Source organism: Dipodomys merriami, unplaced genomic scaffold (genome assembly GCF_024711535.1).
Source record: "Dipodomys merriami isolate MVZ:Mamm:240054 unplaced genomic scaffold, mDipMer1.0.p SCAF_17, whole genome shotgun sequence".
Taxonomy (NCBI): Eukaryota; Metazoa; Chordata; class Mammalia; order Rodentia; family Heteromyidae; genus Dipodomys; species Dipodomys merriami.
In genome coordinates, this window is record NW_027203048.1 from 16,886,569 (window position 1) to 16,912,841 (window position 26,273).

At 38.8% G+C, this 26,273-nt stretch overlaps 1 protein-coding gene across 4 annotated transcripts in view; it reads left to right on the top strand.

The window, feature by feature from the left end:
- The window catches only part of Crim1 (cysteine rich transmembrane BMP regulator 1), a 182,602-nt gene that overhangs the window by 42,297 nt on the left and 114,032 nt on the right, over positions 1-26,273 (top strand). For all 4 annotated transcript variants that reach the window (XM_070025357.1, XM_070025359.1, XM_070025358.1 and 1 more), the window contains exon 2: positions 1,094-1,267. In XM_070025357.1, coding sequence (XP_069881458.1) covers positions 1,094-1,267 — 174 coding nt within the window. The remainder of the gene's footprint in view (positions 1-1,093; positions 1,268-26,273) is intronic.

Below are 26,273 nucleotides of genomic sequence, written 5' to 3' on the forward strand. Positions count from 1 at the left end.
GTTATCAGAAACCTGTTTGCTGGGCTGGGAAGGTGGCTCAGTGGTAGAGCGCTTGCCTTGCATGCATGAGGCCCTTGGTTCAATTCCTCAGCACCACATAAGCAAAAAGAAAAAGCAGGAAGTGGCGCTGTGGCTCAAGTGGTAGAGAACTAGCCTTGAGCTGAAGAGATGAGGGACAGCACCCAGGCCCAGAGTTCAGGCCCCACGACTAGATCCCCCCTCCCTCCCAAAAAAAAGAACCTGTTTGCTATTTAGTAGTCAGCCCCCAGTTCAGGTGCGATAACTTTTATCTATCTTTTCAAGATAATGTGAAGAGGAGGGGTAAACATGAGTACAGTGTCCTAGGGATCTATCTGTAAAGATAAGTAGTCTAGTTTCTTGATACATGATCTTTCAACTCTGGGGAATATTACTAAGACTCAAAGCCTACTTCTTGTGTTTTTCTGAGCTGGATTCCAGGAAACCTGATTTTTACATGTGGCTTATTTATTATGAGCACACAAATTGATCTCAGCATGAGTGCCGTAACCTCTGAGCCTAACTCAGCCATCACCTTTAGGGTTGAGGTTGTTACTATCTTTGTTGTGGGGAGTATTGACCCTAGTAATCTGTCCTGAAATGCACTGCGGATCTCTTCTGTTGGATCTTTCTTGGCTCTCTGGTCAGTGTCTTGTTTTTAATTTTTTTTTAAGTGGCCTTGATGTATTAAGTTAAAAAACTATTTTAAACCCAAAGCTGGTCTCTGCAAGAAAAATAGTAGCTTAAAAATAATTTTGTAGATGTGTAAATGTGACTGTAACAGTTTTGTTGAATGTGGAAAAAGAAATCACAGCAGTTGTAGTAGTGGATTTTTATCATGAACAGACAACTACATTCGTAGCTATGCAATGTCTACATGTATGTCTGTGTTTTGTTCTTCTCATTGATGATCAGGCACTGAAGCTTATTCCTTTGTACAATTTTAATCCAACTGACTTTCACAAATTGAGGTGCTAAAGTTAAATATCATCATGAGAGCCCTTAGTGTTTTGACTCTCAAGCGGGCCTTTGAATGAAGTAGCAAGCAAATGTTCTGTGGGTAATTGTTTTACAGATGAGAACTGGGATGATGATCAGCTGCTTGGTTTTGAACCATGCAATGAAAATCTTATCTCTGGCTGCAATATAATCAATGGGAAATGTGAATGTGACACCATTCGAACCTGCAACAACCCCTTTGAGTTTCCAAGGAAGGATATGTGCCTTTCAGCTTTAAAGAGGATTGAAGGTAAGCATTCACTTTGTAACAGTTGATTTATAAACTTGAGCATTGTAATCTGACTTGGAGCTGAGCCCACAGAGCTTGGAGGTTTCTAGAATCTTGAGGCAGACCAAGTGTGTGTATTTAGGTACTGATGCGATGTTGTGTATGTGTGTGTGTTGCTCAGGAGCATGGGATGGTCGCTGTGGTAGCATGAGCAGTACAGCTTGTGCCAGCCAGCCTGGGTCACCTATGCATAATGGATGACAAGGCCTGCACTTGAGAGCAGCATCTGTTGTGACTATGTCCATTCTGCTTGATTGACCATAGGCTGATGCTCTTTGAGGAGTTTGCTAATTAGAAAGACTGCTCATCTGGCGAAATTGAGAGGCTCTTTTGAAGACTCAAGAGAAGAGTGCATTTATATTGAAGACTTAGGCTGATTTTGTCAGAGACAGGAATCACATAGATGTAGATGAGTCATGAGCCACTTCATCTCTAGGAAGCATACTGAAATTATGGTAAAATATTAGGAAAATTGCAACCTGAAAACAGGTTGAGAACTTTGAAATATGCCTCATAGCCATAGTAATTCCAAGTAGAGTAACTACAGCTCGTTACTGTGGCTTAGAACCAATATTAACAAGGCAGATGTCCTGGACTTGGGTATCAAGCCATGTTCCACAGCAGCATTAGCCCCACTTTCTTCTTAGAGAATGGGGAAATAGAGTACTGATGAAATATTCTTAAATATATATATATATATATATATATATATATATATATCTTTTACCTCTATAATAATGGCATTCTAAGATGGAAAGGTTGGTAATATGGTTTAGAATACTAAGAACTGACAAGGTACAAGTCAAGCTGATAGGGCAGTTGAGTAGGACTGATGTTTGTGAATATGTATTATTTATAAGTTCTATTAAATGGTAATAAAAATAAGAAGTTTACAGTAACCTTTCAAATAACCTCATTCTTTGTATTTACCAATGCTGCTGAATGATTAAGAGGTAAAGAAGAGCTAAATAAAGCCTGGTGATGTGAGCTGTTACACAGTTTGCTACAATAGAACTAAAACTTGAAAGGTGAAAAGTCTTAGCAACAGATAATACAGTCCTTGAATTTAAACACTGGGAAACTGAACTCCCACACAATGGATAAATTGCAAGCCTTGACTATGGCAGACTCTCATAGTCGCATCATGGTTCTAAGCCAAAGCACTCGGTACCTAATGCTGTTCTATCCTTCAGCTGCCCTTTGCTCGCTTCTCATTCTCCAAGCATATTTTGCCAACTTTAGTATAGGAGCTGGGATATGGATGATGTGGTCACATGACTATTTAAATGGTTAATTTACCTATGCATACATATTTTTGTTACTTTCTATGAAATAATACAGCAGTGAAGAATTATTGCTTTTTGCCATTCTCACACTTCACTGCATTTTGTTCAAGTATCTCCAGTGCCTCATACTGGCTTTGGCTGTTACTGTTTTCATTTAAGTAACTTTGCGGCCACTTAACACCATGCTCCTGAGCAGACCCTTTTCACAGTCATCTAAGCTGTTAAGATGTGGCATGTCTTAAGTATGATGCACAGGAAGTTATGTCTCCAAACATAGTTCCTATTCACGTAAAAGTTGGACAATAGCATTAGCGTCTTTTTGATCTTTGCAACATAAAGATGAACTTTATTGATTTTTTTAATTTTTTTTTTTTTTGTCAGTCATGGGGCTTGAACTCTGGGCTTGGGCGCTGTCCCTCAGCTCTTCAGCTCAAGGCGAGCGCTCTACCACTTGAGCTACAGCGCCACTTCCGGTTTTCTAGTGGTTTATTGGAGATAGGAGTCTCACGGTCTTTCCTGCCCGGGCTGGCTTTGAACCGCGATTCTCAGATCTCAGCCTCCTGAGTAGCTAGGATTACAGGCGTGAGCCACCGGCGCCCGGCTTTATTGATTTTTTTAAAAAAGTGATTCTGTTTGTGATATCTTACTGCATCTAATTTTCTTTGTTTTTTTAAATTTTTTATGCATTTTTCACAGATGACCTCTGTAATTTAAAAGTAAAATTGGTTGAGGTCATTTAAGGTGAAATGCTCTATTATTCATAATAAGACATTGTGCATTATGTTAATTTGGTAAGAATTCAGGATTTGGGGAGTTCCTTTTTCTGAGAAATAGTTTTGAAGGAAAAATCCTACCTACATTCTAATATACATTTTTTGTGGGGGGGAAGGGATACAGTCGTGGGGCCTGAATTCTGGGCCTGGGCACTGTCCCTCAGCTCTTCAGCTCAAGGCTAGCGCGCTACCACTTGAGCCACAGCGCCACTTCCGGCTTCTTTTTTTCTTTTTGCTTATGTGGTGCTGAGGAATCGAACCCAGGGCTTCAGGCATACAAGGCAAGTGCTCTACCACTGAGCCACCTTCCCAGCCCTAATATACATTATATATAGAAAGAATAACTTATGTCATACTTATGAATAATTAAGTTATTAATAGCAATGGCATATCTAGTGGTTGGAATACTATAGAAGGTTCATTGTTAACCTGAATTGTATGATCAGGTATTTTGCAAGACAGAGCCTGAACAATTTAGTGTTTGGATAAAATGAGCAATGTGGACAAAGAATCAGATGTGGAAATGTGAATTTGCATGATGTATGTATAACATGTATAAGATACTTGGAAAGCTGATCTAAAAGAACAGGGTTTTATGTTGGTAGGTAATAGGAAATAAAGATGACAGTAAGCAATTAAATTGTGCAATAAGTTTCTGAAGCCTGGTAGGTAATATGAGCTATAAGAAATAATTTCAGATTTTTGAGCAGAGAGAATCACAGCATGGTGAAATCAATGTTAGGCAGACCAGGCTTGGGGCTGGGGGAGTGGTGCCCAGTGGATTAGCAGAGGGAGATACTGCAGTCAGGAGGTTGTTGGAGAGCTATTTATATGTCAACCAGAATGGTAGCAGGAGAGACATTGAGGTAAGAGGGTTGCATGCCAATTTGATGGAAGTATTGACAATATCTGCTAGAAGATAAGAGAGCGATGAAAACAAAGACAGTCCTAGAGTTTCTGACTGGAAATAGTAGAATGAATGATTGATAGGCAATTAATAGAAATAGGAAAACTCTTTTGAGATGTTTTGTGATAAAATAGACCCCAAAAAATAAAGTGTTTGCTTCAGAAGACTGTCAAGCCAAGGGACCTTAAAAAATATGGAAATAACTACCAGTATATTTGAAAAATGATGAGAACAACCTTGCAGAAAGGGGAAAAGCCAGTATAGTAAGAAAGGCAATGATTCAGAAGAAATGCCTTTGGAAAATAAGACGATCAAAGTTGTTTCTGTGTTCCAGAGCACTATAGAAAGGTCATTGGCTGAGCTTGAGGTGGGAGAAGGACTGTGGAAAATTGAGGAGGGAAAAGAAACTGTAGAACAGATATTTCAGAAGTGAGGATGAGTGAATTAAGCAGGGCAACATGGATGGGTTGAGATGGGGGTGGGAGGCTACCCACTTAACAGGTGTAAGTGGTTATCAGTTCGAAGAGAGACCAGCCAGCATGGGTGTATGTATCTTTCTCTAGCTCTAATGCAGCATGGATAGAAAGGTAACTAGATTGCTTTTTTCTGATTAAGTGTAGAAGAGAGGGGAAAAGAAGGGAAGGAGGAAGGGGTGATTGAAGGTTGTGTGAGAGAGCATATATGATGGCCAGCTGTGAAGTTTGCAGTGGGAGGGAGCCAAATGCAGTGAGTAAGTGATGAGATCAGTGAAGGAAAGAACCTAATGAGGTGGGGAATTACTGCAGGTAGGTACCTGGAGACGTAAGAATCTGGAGAGTGGACACCGGGGTTAAAATGTTTATTACTTGTAATGAAGCTGAAGAATGACTGTGTCTGATCTAGTTGGCTGAGAAGAGCTGAAGAACAAGATCATGGGAGGTGGCAGGTGACAGGGTGAACCAGGATGAACCAGGCACCAAGCATGAACAGTCATAGGGAAAAGGCACTGAGTAAGAGGTCCTGTGGGTGAATGCAACCACCTTTCATTGCTGGGCATACAGTCTCATGATAAATGCTTCAAGCAAATAAGGCTTTACTTTTTGAAGGAAGAAAGGAAGCATGATCTTAAAGTAGTGTTGAGCACACAGAACAGTTAGCCGTCCTCGTCCTCTCAAGACTTAAAGGAATGTTACAGTGTTGTTATTCTCTCCATCAAGTAGTCAGGCACTACCCAGGTTTTGGCTAGAGCAAGAAGGAGGTAACATCCTTTTGGGAGAGTGAAGACAGAGGGAATTTTAGCTGAAGACAGTTTGTGAGATCATAAGTTCTAGAAAGTATGGAGAAGGATTTGTCCAGTCACCAGAGATTTCTCAAGTTGTGGTCAAGGTCAGTGTATGTTTACATTCATTCTGGTGGTGGTGGTAGTGGTGTGTGTGTGTGCGCCTGTGTACAAGTGCTTGTGTGTCTCCATATCAGTGTGCCACTCAGGTTTGAACTCCTACTTGCTGGGCAAGTAATCTTACCAGCCGAGCCAGGTACCCCAGTCCTGATAATATCTCCTAGCACTAACCCTGACTGTCCTCAAGCCACAGTCTTGCTAAACCCAACCTGGTGTGGTGGCATCTTATAGGAAGGTGAATTATTTAGAACTAGACAAAGCTACCTTTGGGGGACTATTCCTAGAGCAATTTATAGTATTAAGGTATCAAGTGTTGATGGGGGAGTTGCAGGAAAAGGTGTAGTAGCTTTAGCAGAGAAAACATCGATCTCCACTTTTGTATCTTTGGTCTTGAGCTGAAAATGAAGTCTATTTAATTATGACCTTTAAAAGTGTATGGAAGCCATTAAAGGACATTTCAACAACATTTATTAATTTATAGCTACTACTGATAATTACTAGCTTTATAAAGTTCTTACATGTTATTTGTGTTTGTTTAAAAGTGGAAAGGGTTGGTACCAATTTCACCAAGTTTTTTTTAACCTAAAATACATGAACATAGCACCATAAAATTAGCTAGTCGGAAATTTAATGAAAATAGGATATTGAATAGCTGGCATCCCTGAATAGTTTGTCAGAGTAATGTAAATTTTCCATGAAAGAAGTCTGGTGAAAAGAGTCGATCCCACCCTGATCATAACAAAGCTGGAAATCCATGCCATACCACCTGTTGATCTTGCTTTGGTATATGCTGTAATGAGGGTCACAAAGGTAAAATTGATGGATTGTGGATCAGAAGAGGGACCAACATAGAAAACAGTACTAGCTTCAGCAGGAACCATTATAATTTATAATGATCCTAATAGATTCGAGAATTAGAGTTATGAAAACTATATTGAAGAATACAAAACACAGGAGAATGTTTATTTACTTGTCCAGTGAGTACTTAAGGGAGAAGTATGTAGTAATTGCTGAGGATGCAGCAAATACTCCCATAGAACTTACATAATCAATACATATATGAACAAGAAAATAACTTATGGAATGATAAAAGCTGTAGAAACCAATTAGGATGCTATGATGGAAAAATGACCAGAGAAAGTTGCTTTCGATAGGGACGTCAGAAAAGTGTTCTCTGAAGGAAAGAAGTTCACTTGGAATCTGCTTGCAGAAAGGAGACTGCTTTGTGGCACTCTGAGGGGAGAGAAGGGAAGAAGCCACAGACCTGAACAAACTCAGCATATGAAAGAAATACTAAACAAAACAAAAATTCAGTATGACCAGAATGTAGGGAAGGATAAATGGAGGGGGACAAGTTGGATTACCTGAAACCTTGTGGATTACTGAGTCACATAGATTTTGTGATGACTATAGCTATAGCTATTAATGGATTATCAGCAAAGTTGTAACAGTCTGTGCTTAAAAGACCAACATGCTGCAGAAGAGACTAGGGACAGAGAGATGCCAGAAGGGAACAGCCCACAGGTCTACAGGGTCCACAGTTCTTTTAGTAGTTGAGGTATAGGATAAAAGGGAGAAGCTGGAGATGAAGATAAATAAGTGAATTTGAGATATCATTTGAAAATAACAGAAATTTATGTGGATGGGAAAGGAAAGTAAACTGGAGGAATGCTCTTAGATTTGGGGTTATAAGCAATGTGTGATATCCTTTACTAGGGAAAGGAGTAGACTCGAGTTTTGTTTTGTGCACATCGAATTTGACACCCACATAGAGCTAGCTGCTGTCACTTGGGTAATTTTTTATGCAGATTTTTACTAACATTTAAACATGGATAGTTCTATGGTAAATGTGCTGAAGACTGCCAGGATATATATACTCCTGAGAAAAGTTATAACTTTCCACCGAGAGGAACAACCTCATTAGGAGATGGTGAGGTAAAAGGAAAATATGTGATCACACTGATTTATCACCTGGAGGAGACTAGCCAAGCCAGGAACTATGAGAGGGTCATAAAAATGTGTTCTTGAACGTACATATTAGCCCTTGCTACTTCACACATCACATGGATTTCCAGAATGATACAGGTTATATAACATTTTCTCCTGTTTGGAACTGCAAAAGGAGGAAGACGCTTGGATTTTTTAGAATTTCCTTCTTTGAGGGGTTGGAGAGGATTAGAAAGAGTAAGAAAGGGAATGAATTTGATCAAAACACATTATGTGCCTATGTGGAAATAACACTGTAATATTTGCACAGTTGATATTTGTACAGCCCCTGTGTACAATTAATATATGCAAAGAAAAAAGGAAATCCTTTGTTTTAGGTTACAACATTTAGAGATAATGTTCAGTGGCATTTCATTTGTGGCTCAACTGAGAAAAGATGGACAACTAAACACTGGTATGTGATGACTGTATCTCATTGTCTTATATAGAGTCAACAAGTAAGAGTTTGTTCTATATCCATGTTCAACTTGGATAAGTCAAGGAAAGTTTGATGGAGGAACTGGAAATTGAGACCAACTCTGAGAAATTTATTGGGTGGCTGAACCAAATGGAGAGTGTAAAAGCTGCCTTAAGTAGAAAAGAGAATGGATAGAAGACCTGGTAGAAAGAAAAAAGTCAAGGTGTGTGGTCAGATGCTGTTATTTACCAAATATGGATTATGGGAGAACAGATGACGTATATACTGAGTTTATTTTGCTGTGTTTGAGGTGTCTATGGAGAAGTAAGGGGAAGAGAAGAGTTACAGTTCTGGAACTCAAAAGTGATCTGGAGATAAGATTTTTGAGTCATCCTCCCAGAGAGAGTATGGTGTTCTGATGACTTCTGTGTGTGAGGAAAAGAATCATTTGTAGGAACATCATTGTGACAATAATGTGTGTAGTGGCAGGAGAAAGTAACTGGCATTGGTAACACACCAAAAGCAACATAAAAGGATGTGTGTGGTGAAGCTGGTATAGGAACTATTGAATACTTAGTCAGGACCATAGCAGAAAGTCTGAGGACTAGTACTGAAAGCTTAGTGAAAGTAGCTTCCCTCACAGTTGTGATACTGGAAGTGTAAAATGGAATATATAATTTTAATTGATGGTTATTAATTGGTTGATGAACTAATTTGTACTCTCTTGTTCATAAAAGCCTTTACAAGTGTTAGCGAGTGCTAGAGCCCCCAGCAGACTCATTCCTGGAATTTGTACTGGTTCAAAGCAAGAGTTCTAAAATACCCAATAATTGCATAAGGAGTGAAGACATAGGGCTGTAGTCATAGACTAAAAAGAGCCTTTCCCCTCAGCATTCTCCAAGGTACCTCCACAGGCTCCTTTCATGTTAGAGCTACTCCAATGGTTTATTTGTCCATGCCTTGACTCCTGTGCTAACTCAGCAAGGTTTTGTACACAGGCTATGTGCTACTAAATCCAGTTTGACTTTGGTTTGTCTTCACCTGAAGGGCCATTCTCTGAATGGCTCTAAGGGTACAGACACATATATTGTATCACATTGCAGATCGACTGTGGAAGTTTGCTTTTGATTTTTTTTTAAAGTTATGTTACAAAGGTCCTAAATAATATTTCAAAACATTTATTCTAGACTCTCAAATTACATAAAATGCATGTCCTTAGCCAGAAAGTAAAGATGAGAAGTAATATAACAAAGACTTAGTTTATATGGGGTTTCATGTCTGCTTTTTTTTTTTTTCTGCTGCTAGAACAAAAGGAAGTTTGATTTTATGTCTGATAGCCATGTTCCTGAAGCTAAACACATTTTGACATGGAGACAAAAGAGTTCTGGTCTGAAGCTTCTTTTTTTCTTCAGATTTTAAAAACCTTTGAACATTAACTGATAATTATTCTATATTTTAAACTTACCCTATCAGTTCTCCCTAAGAAAGTGCTATCATCCAGAGAGTTTATTTCACCTTTAGTTTTCTTTTCTTTTTTAAATTTCCTTATTTCATACAAGGAAAGTGTGACTGCTGAGTTCTATTCTTAGTTGTTACCTTTCTCTTGGTCTCCAGGCTGCAAAGACAGCCTGTCCTCTGAGTTACTACTTGATCTGTAATGTCTGTCAGGACACAGTGTAACTTGTGCTTCAAAAGAAATAGATTGTATGCTTTTACAGAACTTTTTCTTTAAAAGTTTCTATTTTATTTTTAACACATGGGGTTGGGAAGACTGCTCATAGAGATCACAGCATTCTCTTCAACCACCAACCATGCTTACTACAGTACATGTTTCAAGCATTAGGCAAGGAGCCCACTGCTATCCCATAACCTAAGTGCAGGGACAATAACCCCTGCTCTTCTCCCATACAGGTTCTCAGGTGCGGGGTCCTGGGTGTCTTGCAAGGACCAAGCCTTCTAGGCATTCTTGATTCACTAGGTCTGGCCTAGGGCTGCGTGTCCACATTTCCAGAACAATCTAAGAGAATTTTTTACCTTCCTGTAGTCACGTAGTGCTTATGTGAATCCTCTTCCCTGTTGATTTCTGCTACTTCTTCCACTGCCTTTAAAAAAAAATCATGTTCTACAAATGGCTTTACCCCAAATATTAATGGCTTCAGATTCAATTATAGTTCTTTTCCAAGTAAATATTAAAAGAAATTAAAATACAGTTGAAGCATTGCATCTCAGGTCTTGAGGGACAAATTCTGGTACTTGGATGCTGGGGAAATGATTGGTTTTTCTAATATATCTAATATATCAGTTTATCTATTTCACCTGTAGATATATATCTAAGACTTTTGACAGTAGATGTTTTTGTGGGTGCTTATATTAACTCGTGCATGGTAGTATATGTCATTGTCCCCAAATCATTCCTAATGTTGTATTGGCTGAATTGGAAATAATCCAGTGTAACCATTAGTTGACAGGGTCAGTGATACTAAGAATTAATTATATATTCTCCCCAAATATAGCTACTTTAAGATATCAATTTACTTAGTTAAACTTCTGAAGCTATTAAAACTTAACATTATTTCTTACAGAAAAAGGATGGGAATAGGGTGGATGCTATCCATTTAATGAGCTTTATGAAGTTCAAGGGAAGGTTTTGGCCTTTACAAGCTACTGTTAATACTGTTAATACTGTTAATAATAGAATGTATATATAATGATATTCCTACCCTACCCTCAAAACTCTGTGTTTATTACAAAGCCCAACAATCTGCATGACTTCTCTGCTTTAGGACTTTCGTTTATACAAATTCCTAATTTATAAATTAGTCAAGTTCTTTATCATCATGACTCTGCATAGATTCTCTTTTTCTTAAGCTTAGTTGCATCTGAAAGCTGTAGTGAATTATGCTGGGGAATATATTGCTCATGTAAATTGTTTTAAAAAACATTTTAAAGGAATTCATTTAACATTGTTTATCAAGTTTGGAAACACTAGCCCTTCCCTTGGGCAAGTGATAAAAAAACAGATTTAACCTCATTTTCCATTAGGATCCCAGTTCATATTCCCTTTATCCAAGTGCCATTTATGGGTACTTGATTATACATATTTAATTAAGATAGGCAGTTTGGGAATTTTAAACCTGTATTGCTGTTCTACTTTTCTTTTTTGTAAAGACAATCAGTATGCTTTCCCTGTTTTGGAGAGTATATGCTTACATATATGAATGGATATTCATACATAAGTGCATTCATGTATATCTATATGTAAGCAACTCTGAAATCTAAATGTATTTTATTTTAAATCACAACAATTTCATGGGGAAAGGAAATATAGACAAAGTTCTTTATAAGTAGTTTACTTTGAAGTTGATGGTTGAATCAGTATTTTAAACTTTGGAGAATTGTCTTTAAATCATTGCTGCTTTGGATGTTTTAATAATTGGTACAAGGAAAATAAAAAGGGCTACCAAAAGGCGGAAACCAGTGTCAAATATCTGGGAAATGAAAACAGGAAGCTCAAGAAACTTGGCCAATAGCCAAATGGAGAGGAGCAGTTGGTTGAATAATTACACCTGCATTTTAGCTGTGGGAAGTCATACAATGTCCTTCTTGTGGCTGTGATTTCTTGTGCCCATCAAGCAAAAGAGTCACGATTAAAGACATTGTATCTTACTGCCAAGGAAATGTGGGTGGATGGGTGGGTGGGTTTAGGAGAACATTTTATTCAGCCACATTGGGGTTACTAAAAAGGATTGGTAGAAAAACCAAATTTTTAAACTGGTATCTAAAGCAGTGCTTTCTAATGTCTTAATATTCTGTACCATTCATTGATTCTCCCCTTTTCTCTGCTATAACATTTTTGGGGTTTTAACTCTTTAAATCTATACTTTCAAGCCATCTATCCCAAGATGTTCTTCATCCAAATACCTGTGTATGTCATCTAGCCCCTAACTCTTACTCTGTTTAAAGGAATACTAGATGTAGATGAGCATTTTTACTATACATCTGTGTTTTATCTTAAAAATTAAATACCAGGAACTTAATATACATTTAAGAAAGAAAATGAAGGGCCACAAAAAAAGATACCTGGCAGTTCAACTAGAGAAATGGTGTTCTTTTGGAGCCATGCTTAAATTCTTTATTTTTACCTGCTGGGACTGCTGAGAAGATAGATGTTGATCCAGTGCCTGACTTTAGCAGGTTGAGGTTATGCTGTTGGGTGGCCCTGAGCGGTGACTCGCATGTTTGTGGTTTCTGTCTTGGCTGGAAATGACCTCTCAGTTATTCCCAAGGCTCCTTGTGCTCTATTCACACAAAGCTGCTGCGTTACTGCCTGGTCCAGCTGTGTCCGGCTGAGACCTGCCCCTCACAAAGCTTTTTCCTGATGTGAGTAAAGGATCTAGAATCTGAACCTTCTGAGCTGCTGGCAAAAGGGACTATGAGTGGAGACCATGTCCCAGGACAGAGACACGTTCTTCAGAGGAGAGTTGTAACTTTTTTCAATGTGGTTTTTGAGAGCCCCCACTTCCTGCAGCTGCCTCTGGTCTGGTTGTCTCCATCAGTCTGAGGGTATATACCATGAGGAGCTGTGATTTCTGAGTTCCCAATCAAATACTCAAATAAGTATAATTAATATTCCTTGTCTGTTATCGGGGATTATGGCTAACTCATCTAAGCTAGAGAATTTATATTTGTTCTTCCTATGAGGTAGAGGTTGGCAAGGGAAGGGGGTCTGTGAAATAGTTATAGAGTTTGCAAACACAGTGACTTTAGCAGGAATTTGCATTCTGTCAAAAAAGTGATCATTTCAAATGTTCATATACAGTGTTATGTATTGAAATAGGATTTGTTGATGGATACAATGTTTTGTTTTGTTTTCATTTCTCAGTCGTGCCAGTGTTATATATTTGCTAATGTCTTGATTAAGAGATCAGGTTCCAACTTTTTTTTCAAGAAAAAAGAAAAAGCAAAAATCTTTAAGGAAGCAGTGCCGAATGCATAATCACGCAAAAATATGCCTCCAGACAAAGTTGCAGTTTCTTCTGCTTCCAGCTGAGGACTAACAGAGCTAACCTTACAAGAAGAGATGGCCATGTTTGTCCTCTCTCTCTCTCTTTCTTTCTTTTCTTTCTTTCTTTCTCTCTGTCTTTCTTTCTCTCTGTCTTTTTCTTTCTCTCTTTCTCTCTTTCTCTCTCTCTTTCTTTCTCTCTTTCTTTCTCTTTCTTTCTCTCTTTCTTTCTCTCTTTCTTTCTCTCTTCCTTTCTCTCTTTCTTTCTCTCTTTCTTTCTCTCTTTCTTTCTTCCTTCCTTTCTTTCTTTCACTTGAACTCAAGGCCTCCCTGAGCTTTTTTTGCTCAAGGCTACTATTTTACCACTGGAACCACAGCACCACTTTTGGCTTTTTTTTTTTTTTTATCGGTCATGGGTCTTGAACTCAGGGCACGGGTGCTGTCCCTCAGCTCTTCAGCTCAAAGCTAGTTCTCTACCATTTGAGCCACAGTGCCACTTTCAGTTTTCTAGTGGTTAATTGGAGATAAGAGTCTCATGGACGTTCTTGTCAGGGCTGTCTTTGAACCACAATCCTAAGATCTCAGCCTCTTGAGTAACTAGGATTATAGACATGAGCCACTGGCACCTGGCTAACTTCTGGCTTTTTATTAATAGTTAACTGAAGATGTGAGTCTCACAGATTTTCCTGCCTGTCTGGCTTGGAACCATGATCCTCAGATCTCAACCTCCTCAGTAGTCAGGATGACAGGCATGAGCCATTAACAGCAGCCTGTCTTTTCTATGGCACCCAATTCTATTCTTTTACTTTTTTCTTGCCTACAGTCCAGTGTCATTTTTCTTTGCTTGCCATTCTCTCCTAAGGTCAAGGTAGGAAAAGATTTAGATTGTTGACTGATTGTACTCTAGAATGTTCTCTTAGCCAATATTGAAATTCCTATTAAAAGAATTAAAGTAAGAGAGCTCTATTTACTTTTTAATTTTGTTTTGGGCAGCACTGAGGTCTGAACATAGGGTCTACCACTTAAGCCACACCTTCAGCCCTTATTGCTTTAGGTTGTTTTTCAGGATAGGATGTTGATTTTTGTCTAGATGGCTTTTGACGGAGCTCCTCCTACCCATAACTCCTGGATGGCTCCAAAGGTTGAACCACAGCCAGGAGAGCTCTATGGAAGGGAGCAGGAATCTCTGTGGTCTTCCTTGCCTTCTTCCTGCCTGCATCTTATCATCTAGGGAGGACAGACCTGGGAAGGGCCTACTGCATAGGGTCTTTGTAGAGGCCCTTGCTCTAAGCGTCTAGAGCATGAAAGATGTCCACAGAACTAGGGATAATGGGGTGGAGCAATCATATGCCATTTGCATCTGCAGGAAGACATTCTCGGAGATACTAATGAGTTAAAAAATAACTAATTTTAATCAGCTGTAAGCCTTTTATAATTTATGGACATACTATATTTGTCTTTAGAAATTATGCCTCTATCTTTGTCAAATGTATAAGAAAGGTATTTCAGACCACTAAAATTTAATATTTGAATGTTGTAAAATTTAGAAATGTTCTAATAATAAAATTTGAATAATTCCTTGGTGCCACTGACTTTTACTAAGCTAACTATCATGAGGCATTTGGTTAATATCCTTTGAAACTTTTGAGATTTTTCTCTTAAAGGTGTATATTCTTTAAGATAAGAATAAAGGACTCACTTGGATTGTTGATATGTCTGAAGCTCGGGACATTCTCTTTTATAGAGTGCCTTCCTGCTTTTGATTTGTAGACTCTATTGCTGAGTGGTTTTTTTTTTTTTTTTGAAACAAGGAGGAAGTGACAGCAGAGCCTGTAAAGTTGTAAGAGGGAAGGGATTAACACAAGATGAATTAATGTTTGTTGGGGTTTTCAGGGACTGGAATGTTCCTTCCCATTGAGGATGTGTTCTTTGTTTCTGGCTGACAACTTCCTAGTTTTCCAAGTGTAGGAAACCTTTTTTATTCTTTTCTCTGTCATTGATTTTTTTTTTTAATTTCCCGAAAAGCAAGTAAAGTGCTTTCTCCTTATCAGTAGCCTTTGTTTTCCTGTTCCAATAACAAAAGAACAATACAGGAATTTAATAATGTTTAAAATTGATATGGCAAATAGTTCTTTTTCTTAATCCTTGCATTTGCAGATAAAATACAAGTTCTATGGCTGTAGAAGAAAGCTGTTTGTCTGTATAATGAGATAATATAGCATAATATACTTGCCAGGTTTCATTCGGTTTAGAAAGCGAAGATGTCACTTTTATAATGAAAAGATTAACATCTTTTGTAAACTGTGTTCCTGTGTTCTGTTTTGAGTGAAAAGTCCTGAAAATTAGAAAGATTGACTCCTATCAAGAAGACATTTTAAAGGTGTCTAGAATACATTCCAGTCTTGTTTATATGTTTATTTATATTATTTGAAAGGTTATCATTTATGGTTCCTCTGTGCTGGAAGAAGAGAAAGTCCATCCTGCCTCACAGAGCAGTTATAAGCATGCTTTTGTGGCAGTGGATGTGAAAGGACCCTTTGTCAGAGTTTTGCTGCAGCTCCTGATCATAGCAGAACGGGAGCAGAACACTTGGCTTCCTCAAGTGTCCTTGGGACTCTAGAGAAGGTGGTGACCTGTCTTGTGGTGGTCCTGCTGTAACCTCAGGGGTCCTGACTCACTCACTTCTCCAAGTCATTCTCAGTTGTGTAGGACCCAGGTCTGGGTAACTAGTCAGGTTTTTAAACTTCTAAATACCTTGCTTATAATGTCTAAGGTGATGTTTATCTCTGCAGTAATAAGAAGAAAAATAATATTCCATTTGTATGTTCACAGCACCCTTTGGGCATTCTGATTACTAATCACAGTGGAACCTTGTGAATGCTTTCTGATAGAGCCAACTTGTTTTTCTATTCGGTCAGGAATTTTTCAAATGAAATTATGCTGTGGTGGTGTCACACCTCAGTGCGACATACAACTCTCAAAAATGTTACCTATGTGTTCTTTCATGCCTCTTTGCCTGGCTACATGTCTGCCCAAATGTAGTCCTTCTAATATTGGCCCAGGGAGTCCTTTGGGTTTTTTTTGTTTTTGTTTTTGTTTTTTTTCTGAAGGCCTTTTTTTTCTTCTTTTTTATCTTTCTTCTTTTCTTTTTTTCCTATCAAGGTTAGTGCTCTACCACTGGAGCCAGAGCTCCACTTCTAGCTCTTTTGGTAATTTATTGGAGATAAAAGTCTCATGGACTATCCTGTCCGGGCTAGCTTCCAATCATGATCTTTAGATCTCAGCCTCCTAAATAACTAGGAATACGGGTGTGAGTTTGGGCCTGGAAGTCCTTCGAACATGATTAGGACTGACTAAACATGTATTTAGACACCTATTAGTCCATAGTGACTAAGAGGTAATATTGGTTATTAAGTTCAAGCATAAGATTTCTTATCTATGCTAGTATTCATATGTCTCCATTTATCTGTGCACTGGTACCTATGGCAGTTCTTTTCTAAATTATATTTTTATTATCTTTAAGCTGTTCTACAAAGGGGTTACCAGTCAGCATCTCAGGGTATAAATTCAATGCTTCTTGTCATGGCACCTCATGACAATTCTTATAATGGTGTTAAATTCTCTGGCTGAGTCTCTTGAAATTTTCATTCTTCTTTGATAAAAATGGACCCTAACCTCTAGCCATGTGGACATAATCAGTAGTTCTTTAAGAATTGGTGTGATGCTAAGCACATTGTAAACAGTGTCTAGAAAACAAGCTGTGACTCTTCAAATAAATATTATTCAAACTCCTTCCACTTTCATTTCCCTTATCACTGGAATGGCCACACCTAAGTTTGCTATTAAACTGTGTTGTCTGTCTGCTTCCCACGCGCCAGGGAAGCTGACCCTGTTGAGTAGCAAAGGAAATATGAGAAATAAAGTTGAACACTGCCTTCCCTTTGTTGACATTTCTAGAGCAACAAGTCAGAAAGTTTGTGTTTTCTGGTAGGCAAGTGTGCTGCTCCGGGTCATGATTAGATGGTATGTCTATTAGTAACCATGATGACTCCCAACAGAATTATTTAAAATATTCCAGTAAATAACCCAGAAATCTGGTAAACAAAAGAAGAATGACTGTTAACTCAGATGGCTTCACTTTTCTATATATGGAGTGGGACATCAGGGACAAAGGTAAAGATGACGTGGGATGGAGTCCCTTGAGTTGAAGACATTCCAGTCTTCCCCAAGTAAAATCTTGTTTAGGAGAAGCTTCTGTATTTAGTCATCTAAATCTCTCTAGTGGGAGTTCTTTGCTGAATTTTACTCCCCCTGTTGAAGTGAAGCCTTAGATTTCTTTCTTTCTTTTTTTCCTGTCTTAGTGTTGTATCACAGTTCAAAGGGACCTTTTTTGGGGGGGAGGGGAGAGTTGGTCGTGGGGCTTGGACTCTGGTACCTGGGTGCTATCCATGAGTTCTTCAGCTCAAAGCAAGTGCTCTACCACTTGAGCCACATTGCCACTTCCAGTTTTCTGGTGGTTAACTGGAGATAAGAGTCACAAGGACTTTTCTGCCTGGGCTGGCTTTGAACTGCCACCCTCAGATCTCAGCCTCCTGAGTAGCTAGGATTGCAGGCGTAAGCCACCGGCACCTGGCTCAAAGGGACTTTTAAACAAATCATACACTGACAGTGATGCTTCAAGCCTTCTTGCTGTCTATGACCGGACACGGTCATAGTAGCTTTTTCATCAAGATTTTTGCCATCCCTTCAAAAAATTGTTATTGAAAACTGACTAATTCAAGTCATCTCGCCAAATGAGGTAGCCCATTTGACAAGGATTTGCTGAACATAATGATTCTGATATATTTCCAATGCACTGAGATTCTGTTTTCTATTACTAGAACAGTCATTTCACATCTTTATAAATGTGATGTGAAGTATCTCCCTACAAAGGGAAATAAAATGATTATATTTCATGTTGCTTACTGTTTCCGATATCATCAAAAATAAATGAATGTCCTCAGGAAATAAAAAAAGGTTATAAAATTATAACACATGGATATGTGTTGTAATTTAGGAAGGGATTAGGAGGTAGTAAATCTGAAATGGGCTTCAGAATGACTTCATTCACTCACTGGTGTTTCAGAGGGGCTAAGGCGGTCAGGGCAGTGAACCAATCTGCATTAATATCAGGCACTAGAAATTCAAATAAATCATGTTTGAAAGTGATACCAGGATTTTCCTTGAATGTTGCTAAATAAATTCTACGTGCTCTGTGTGTCATTGGCATGCATAAACTGAGGGGCACAAAAATATCCACTTATGGCTTTAAAACCTTCAAGCCTTTAATGTTCTTTTGACCTTCAGTTAAAGGACAGCGTCACATAGCAAAGGAAATGCCTCAAATTCTAGCATCTGGGTTTATTTCTTTATACTTTTTTGGCACAGTTACAGCAGTAGGGCTTTTCTTTCCTTGAATGTTTTTCACAGTACAGTCAACCCAGGCTTTCCACACAAATAGGAAAGGACAGTCCTGGGGCCAAAAGCAATATGTTTCTGCTCGGCTCTGTGTGGCAGCATCTGACTGAATGGCTAGTTGTTTTAGAGGGAGGCCTGAACCCAAAAGTAAACAAACAGAATCCCACACAAACACACATTTCATATAAAATTAGATACTTACACACATGCACGTACATGTATTTCTGTGTATTCAAAACTTAATGCAGTGAATGCTTTATTATTTGGGACCTTTGAGACACTTAGTGTGTTAGGCTGTTTCATCATACTTAGTTTTTGGATCATCACCTGGATTTTCCTCTTTCTGAAGATGTTTCTACAAGGGTTTCTTCTGTAGTTGCAAAAAAAACTTCATTTAATTGAAGTTCTCATGAAGTGTATATGTTTTGTCAGGTGTGTTTTAACTTCAGCTTTAGTTAGGTTTTAGCCAAATTTGTCATTTATCACTAGTAAAAGGCCACTTGAGAGAACGAAGCAATGAGATCTGATTTTCCATTAATTACAGTATTCATATGAAAACAGTAAACTAGAGACATGTCTTCCCAGCTTTGCACGCAGTGGATTTCAGTGTGTATGAAGTTTTCTTCAGACCATAAATGCTGTGAAGCAGTCTTGGGCCTGAGTCGTGTGTTTTGGAGAAATCACAGTTGGTAGCATGTGCCCATCTCTACTGAAAATCTTCATGCTTTGGAATCGCTATTGTCTTTTTACCAGTTATTGTGGGCCAGTTTTGACATGAAGAAGTTATGAAGCAGTACTATTATATATGAACCCTTTTACACTTAAAAGCAGGTCTTAAAAGTAGCCTTAAAATTATTTTCTCAAGTTAACTCACAAAAGCTTGTTTTGTCTGAAGTTTACTTTTTATCCTGGGTTAGATTGAAAAGATTACTTACCCTTAGCCAACACTTCCTATATAGTTTTCCCTGATTTATTCATTCACTCCGTAAGCATTTTCTGAGCAACTACAAGTCTCCAAGTATGATCTAGATTAAAGGTGAATAAGACAAATTTCTAGTCCTCACAGGCTATAGTCTTCCAGGAAATAAAATAAAGTCATATAGCTAGTGCTGACTTACAAGGTGCTGTTGAACCTCTTGCAGAGATGTTTAAGTTGGCCGGAAAGGGAAGGAGGCAGCTGTGCAAAGAGCCTAGACAAGAGCATTCTAGGCAGAGTGAACCACATGTTGGAGAATCACAGTGTGTGGGAAAGGTCCCAGTGCTGGGGGACTAAAGGGTTTGATGTTACTGTGATCTACTGAGTGAAGGGTGAGTAGGTGCCAAGAGGGGAAGTTGGAGAAGTAAGGAAGAATCAGTTGTGCAGGCTATTAGGTTAAAAAAAAACATGGATTTTATCTCTAGTGTACTGGGAATTCATGAAGGGTTTTAAGCCTCAGGTGGCGCTGATAGGATGCACGTTAAAAGAAAATCATTTCTGGTTGTTGTGTGGAAAGTGGATATTAGCTGGAGGACAGATTGGGATCAGGAGGATTATCTGGGCACTGAAGGAGAGCCAGGAGACTGTCATGTGGCCAGGACGCTGGCTGGGGTGGTGGGAAGGAAAAAGGGAGTAAATTCTGTGTCTCATTTAGAAACACAATTGGAAGAACTAAAATATTGAACCCAGGGATTGGGGACAGGATGGACTCTAGAGTGACCCCTCAGAGTGACCCCCCATGTTGGTGGCTTTAATGGCTGGGGCCATTTCCTGAGATGGGAAGACTACAAACATAGGAGTGGAGTTAAATTGCCCCTTTAAAAAAATGCATCAGCCATATCATCTTAGAGGTGATTCATATCCTTTCCTTCATATGGTAGTGATGTTTGGAAGGACAGTTACTAGCGTGACTAGAGTATCTGGAGCCCAGGAGGAAAATTGTGAAGATTCCAGACTGGTGATTCCTGATTCCTGTTGCTCGGCATTATCTTCTGTTTTCATGGGATTCCCCTGCCTCTTTTCCATAGGCTGTTGACCTTCTGCAAATACTTCTGTTTCTTCCCCTGGGATCTTAAAATTTATACCCTAATTTGCCTGGTTTCCCTTTTAAAATTATTCACATATTCTTTCACTAGGTTTTTGACAACACGCATTAACTGTGTCCAGCATGGTTAGTCTTTTTTTTTTTTTTTTTTTTTTTTTTGTCGGTCAGGGGGCTTGAACTCTGGGTCTGGGTGCTGTCCCTCAGCTCTTCAGCTAAAGGCTAGCACTCTACCACTTGAGCCACAGTGCCACTTCTGGTTTTCTGAATGGTTTATTGGAGATAAGAGTCTCATGGACTTCACTGCCCAGGCTGGCTTTGAACTGAGATCCTCAGATCTCAGCCTCCTGCGTAGCTAGGATTATAGGCTCGAGCCCACCAGCACCTGGCAGCATGGTTATTCTTAAACTAGTGTCCCAGGAAGGCCAAGGCCCTGTTGTAGCTCCAGAGTGTGCAGACAGTCTATGTGTGGTCCTCCAATACTTCAATCAAGGTTATGCATATGAATGGGGTGGGACCTCATTGACTTTCCATGTTTGAATCATACAGACTCCATTTTATTCTCCTGTGTGCCTGCCTCTTCTCCCATGGAAACAGAGATAATGTTTGGCACCTTAGAGATAGTTCGTATGTGATAAATGAAAAAAATAATGAATTGAAACTAAATGATAAAATGTAATCATCATAAAACTAAAGCCCACATTGAACTACAACTTGTAGCCATTATGAGGCCTATGAAGCGAGGAATAGCATACAGTTAAGAATATAATGTGGCTGGGAAGGTGGCTCAAAGTGGTAGAGCGCTTGCCACACATGCATGAGGCCCTGGGTTTGATTCCTCAGTATCACATAAGCAAAAAAAAAAAAAAAAAGCTGGAAGTGGTGCTGTGGCTCAAGTGGTAGAGCGCTAGCCTTGAGCTGAAGAGCTGAGGGACAGCGCTCAGGCCCAGAGTTCAGGCCCCATGACCGGACCAAAAAAAAAAAAAAAAAAAGAATATAATGTGTGCCCATTTGAGAACAGTCGGTAAAGAGGTATTATAAACAAACTGATTGTCTGAAATTATGCTGAAGGAGAAAATGTGCTCAAAATTTAGAAGTGCTTCATAATGAATACTAATTATCATTGATCTGATGAGGAGACAAAGCATGAGGTTATTGGAGATTTCCAGTCAGTAGAAAGCAGGACACAAATTAACACTTACTGTGTTTGTATGCTTGTCCTCAGAAACCTAACAAGTTGAATTATTTTGACCCATATTTGGTTTTAGTTATGCCTCAATTTGTCTAAGCTCATCCTTTCAGCGCTGATCACATTTCTTGGAGGTATTATTGCTGCCAGGTTTTTTTTTTTCTTTTTAAGATACAAAGGGAAAATCCTCCAGAAACCTAAGAGAGGAATTATTAGCTATATCCAGACCAGTAGCTGACTGGCTCCAATTCTTTCTCCCATGAGCATTCCTGATTAATGGGAGAATCTGTTCTGTAGTCGAAAAGCCTCTTTCCTGAGCCCAGTCTCTCCTGGCTTCTGAGCATGACCAGCTGCACAGCTGCAGCCACTGCCAGGGCTCTGTTTCTGATTCCAGTCCTTAGCACGGAGGTGGTGGATGGGGATGGAGTGGTGGGAAGAGCATCCAGGGCGATGTGGACATTTCAGCTGATAAAACCCAGAGCCCCACCAATCATAGCCCCCTCACTCACAGTAATAATCTCCTCAAGAGCCTGTCTCTCTCCATGGCAAGGCTTCTTTCATTCTTTTCTCCTTTACTTTTATCCAGACCACTTTGCTGCTATGTCTTGAGAGATTAACTTGTTTTGCCACTTTCCTGACACTCCTCTCTTCACCCTCTTTTTGCTCCCTCATGCTTCTCATCTCCTTTGTCTTCCATTCTTCTCTACCACTCTGTTTTCTCCCTTTACCCCCAAATAACCATGCATCTGTTTGTAGAAATAACACCCCACCTCAGGTTTTCTTTTCACTATAATGTTTTTGCAGTATATGGTAGCATTGGTAGCCTGCAGTGATAAAATATTGTAACAGTTCCTACATGTTTAATTTCTGTTACTATCCTTCTCTCTCCCATTCCTCTCTTTTTTCATACTCTACAAATTATTTTATTTCAGAAACTTCTTTTCCAGATGATTAGAGTTTGGGATCTTTATTAGGGCATTCAGAGCTAAAGAAGTATCTCTACTATGTAAGATTTTTAAAACAATAATATAAAGATCCAGAATTTATTGGTAACAGGTGAATTTTAACTTAAGATTTTAATGTAGTAAAAATCCAAATATATACAATAACTACCTCAAGATATTTCTAGCTTTCTTGGAAATATCGACAGAAAAAATCATTCATTAGAATAGGAAATCGAATGGAACAAACACTTCAATAATACAAAGGTCACAAAAGGCCACAATTGCTCAGAAAGGAATAATATTCTGACTGGGAACATCAGGGGTGATTTTCCTTTCCATGGAAGGTTGCATTTTATTTACTTTTTAACTAAGTTTTTTTTTATTGTGAAAATACTGTACAGATGGGTTACAGTTATATGAGCAAGCTAATGAGTACATTTCTTATCAAGCATTGTTGCTTCCTCCTTTGTTTTCCCCCTACCATCCCTTCCCTCCCATCTCCACAGCTACAATTCCCCCACCCCCTGCCGCCACCTAAATTGTAAAGTTTGTTTTTCGACGTAGTGTCTTGTACATCTCATTGTTGCAATGGGTCAACCTGTATCCTTATTTAAACAATTTGTTTTTTCCCTTCCCCTCCACAAATTATACCAACATCAAATACTGTGAAAACAGGGGTTATACCGTGGAGGAGGGACATACAAAGCAACAAAAAAATCACGTAGTACCTTCTAGATACATTAGAAACAATAGCAAGAAAGAAAAAACCATTTGTGTCCTTATCTTGGGGTTCATTTCGCTTAATATCATCTTATTTTGACCTTTTCTGCTTGTCTCAGACATAAACTAGTTATTGCAAATAAGGGAAACCATGGGGCCTATGTTTCTTTGGGCCTGGCTTACTTCACTTAATAGAATTTTTTCCAGGTCTTTCCATTTCCTAACAAATGGGGCAATGTCATTATTTGTGATGGAGACCTAGAATTCCATTGTGTATAGAGACCACATTTTCTTGATCCATTCATCTACCAAGGGGAATCTGGGTAGGTTCCATATCTTAGCTATGGTAAATAATGCTGCAATAAACATAGTTGTGCTGGTAGCTTTAGTATGGTCTTGTTTGTGATCATTTGGGTAAATGCCTAAAAGTGGGATTGCTGGGTTATAGAGAAGTTTTATGTGGAGTCTTTGAGGAACCTCTATACTACTTTCCAAAGTGGTTGAACAAGTTTACACTCCTACCAACAATGCAGTAAGGTTCCCTTCTGCCCACATCCTCTCCAGCATCTGTAGTTATTAGAGTTCTTGATTCTAGCCATTCTAACTGGGGTGAGGTGGTATTTCAATGTTGTTTTGATTTGCATTTGTTTTATGTCTAGAGAGGTTGAGCATTTCTTCATATGTCTATTAGCCATTCTTATTTCTTCTTCAGAGAAGTTTCTCTTTAAGTCTTTAGCCCACTTATTTATTGGGCAGTTGTTTCTTTGAGGATTTGCTATTGGGGCATTTAATTTTTTGAGTTCCAGGTATATTTTAGACATGAGACCTTTGTCCGTTGTATGGCTAGTGAAAATCTTCTCCCAATCCATGGGCTTCTATTGATCTTGCTAGCTATGTCCTTTACCATGCAGAAGCTCTGCAATTTCATGCATTCCCATTTGTCCAACCTTTCATTGATTTGTTGTGTTTCTAGGTCTCTATTAAGAAAATTTCGGCCTGTGCCAAGGAGACCTAGGGTTTCTCCTGGTCAGTCATGTAATGTTTTCAGGATGTCTGGTTTGACTCCAAGGTCTTTGATCCATTTGGAGTTGATTCTGGTGTAGGGTGATATAGAAGGATCTAGCTTTCATTTTCTACAAGTGATTAACCAATTTTGCCAGCAGAAGGTTGCATTTTATTTAAACCTTGGAGAATAGGAAGGATTTCAAGAGACAGCACCATGGGTATCTACCCAGAATATCAGAGAATGGAGGGTGCAGTCTACCCAGTGAGCACTATTTTCTAGAAGGCTGTAGAAGAATCCAGGTGCAGGGGAGATTTGTAGCCTGGGGGGCAAAGCGAGATCTTAAACAAGAGTATGTTTTTACTTTGTTATATGTTAGAAATTTGATCATGTTCATAAGAAGGGGTAAAGAACTAGTAGAGAAGAAGAAATGAGGGATATAGGGCTAGGAGTATGGGGAAGATTTACTTACAGGACCTGCTTTCTTGGCTTTTTCTTTATCCCCTTCTATTCTTCCCTGTTACAGCTCCTTTTATTCTTCCCCGTTATATACTGTGCAGTGCAATGGGGAGATAGACTTGCTAAACCAGGAATCAGACACGAAGATGAGGTAAAGCCACAGTCATTCAGTAGAAAATCACATTTCCACTGTTTTGATTCAAAGTCTCAGTCTTGAGACTTCCAAGGGCAAACAGTTTACCTCCAGGAGCCTTCCTTGGTTAAAATTAGTAGCGATTAGAAGCCTACAGTCCCCCCACCCCCACCCCAAAGAGTAAAATCTAGACTCAATCCTTCCATTTGAATCCTTATTTCTCCCACTATCCTCCCCACTTTCTTCCACTTGTCCACTAGTTTTTTGCCTGCACTTGTCCAGACACTATCCCTTTGCTATGTATGAATGGCTGTTGTAAGCACAAGCATGTTTAAAGAAATTTCCTAACCATTCAGTAAGGCAGCTGAGTGGCATATAAGTATCATGTTCAAAAGGAAGGTGCCCAATATGCCTTTAACACACAGTTCTGGGTAGAAGAAAGGCTTTCAACAAGTAGGACAATGGAGTGGTTTTGTGGAGAGAGTACTTGAAGCTCTGTAGAACCAAAGTGCACTTATTCTTCAGTGAATTTCATTAATAACTTGGTCTTTTTAGTTTGCATCTACTGCCTCTTTGGACAGCTGTGATGAATGTCAGAATGAGCTTCTTCATATTATACTCTTTCACTTACTTCATTAGCAAGAGTAATTTTTTTATTGTCACTTGGAATAAATTTAGTGACATCCCATAAGTTTGAATATCGGCAACTTAAGATTTGCACAACCCCTTCATACTCATGTCCTTCAGAGTATGCCAAGATCTTGGTACCATTGCTCAGTAGATGCCTGTTTTAAGAAGGGAGTGGCATGCCAGGACCAGCTCTCTCAATGTACTCTGTCTGAAGTTTATGTCTAAAGCATAAACTTCATGAAGCATAAAAGAGCGTAACATTTTATTATTTATGTTTTGAAACCAATTGTTTTAATGTGAGGTTTTCATTGGTGAATAATACCAAGGGGAGCTTTGGACGTAATTCTAACAGGATACTGTTCAACACATTTGAAATTTCTGGAATGTGATTATATACAGCGTTAAACTCAGTAATGAGCTTGAGAAACAAAAGAAACTTTTCTTTCATACCAAAGTGCTTGATACTTGTGATTTATACCAAATTGGTAGCTTTAATGCTTTGTGATACAGTTGTCTTCTTTATTTCATTTGATTCTATGCTCTTAAACATTCCTCACTTCTGATTCTTATTTGCTTTATTTTTTTTTAAGTTTTATTGTTTGCTGTCTGAGTTTCTTTGAGGCCTTGCCTGATAGATACTTATTCTCTCTCAACTTTCTGCCAT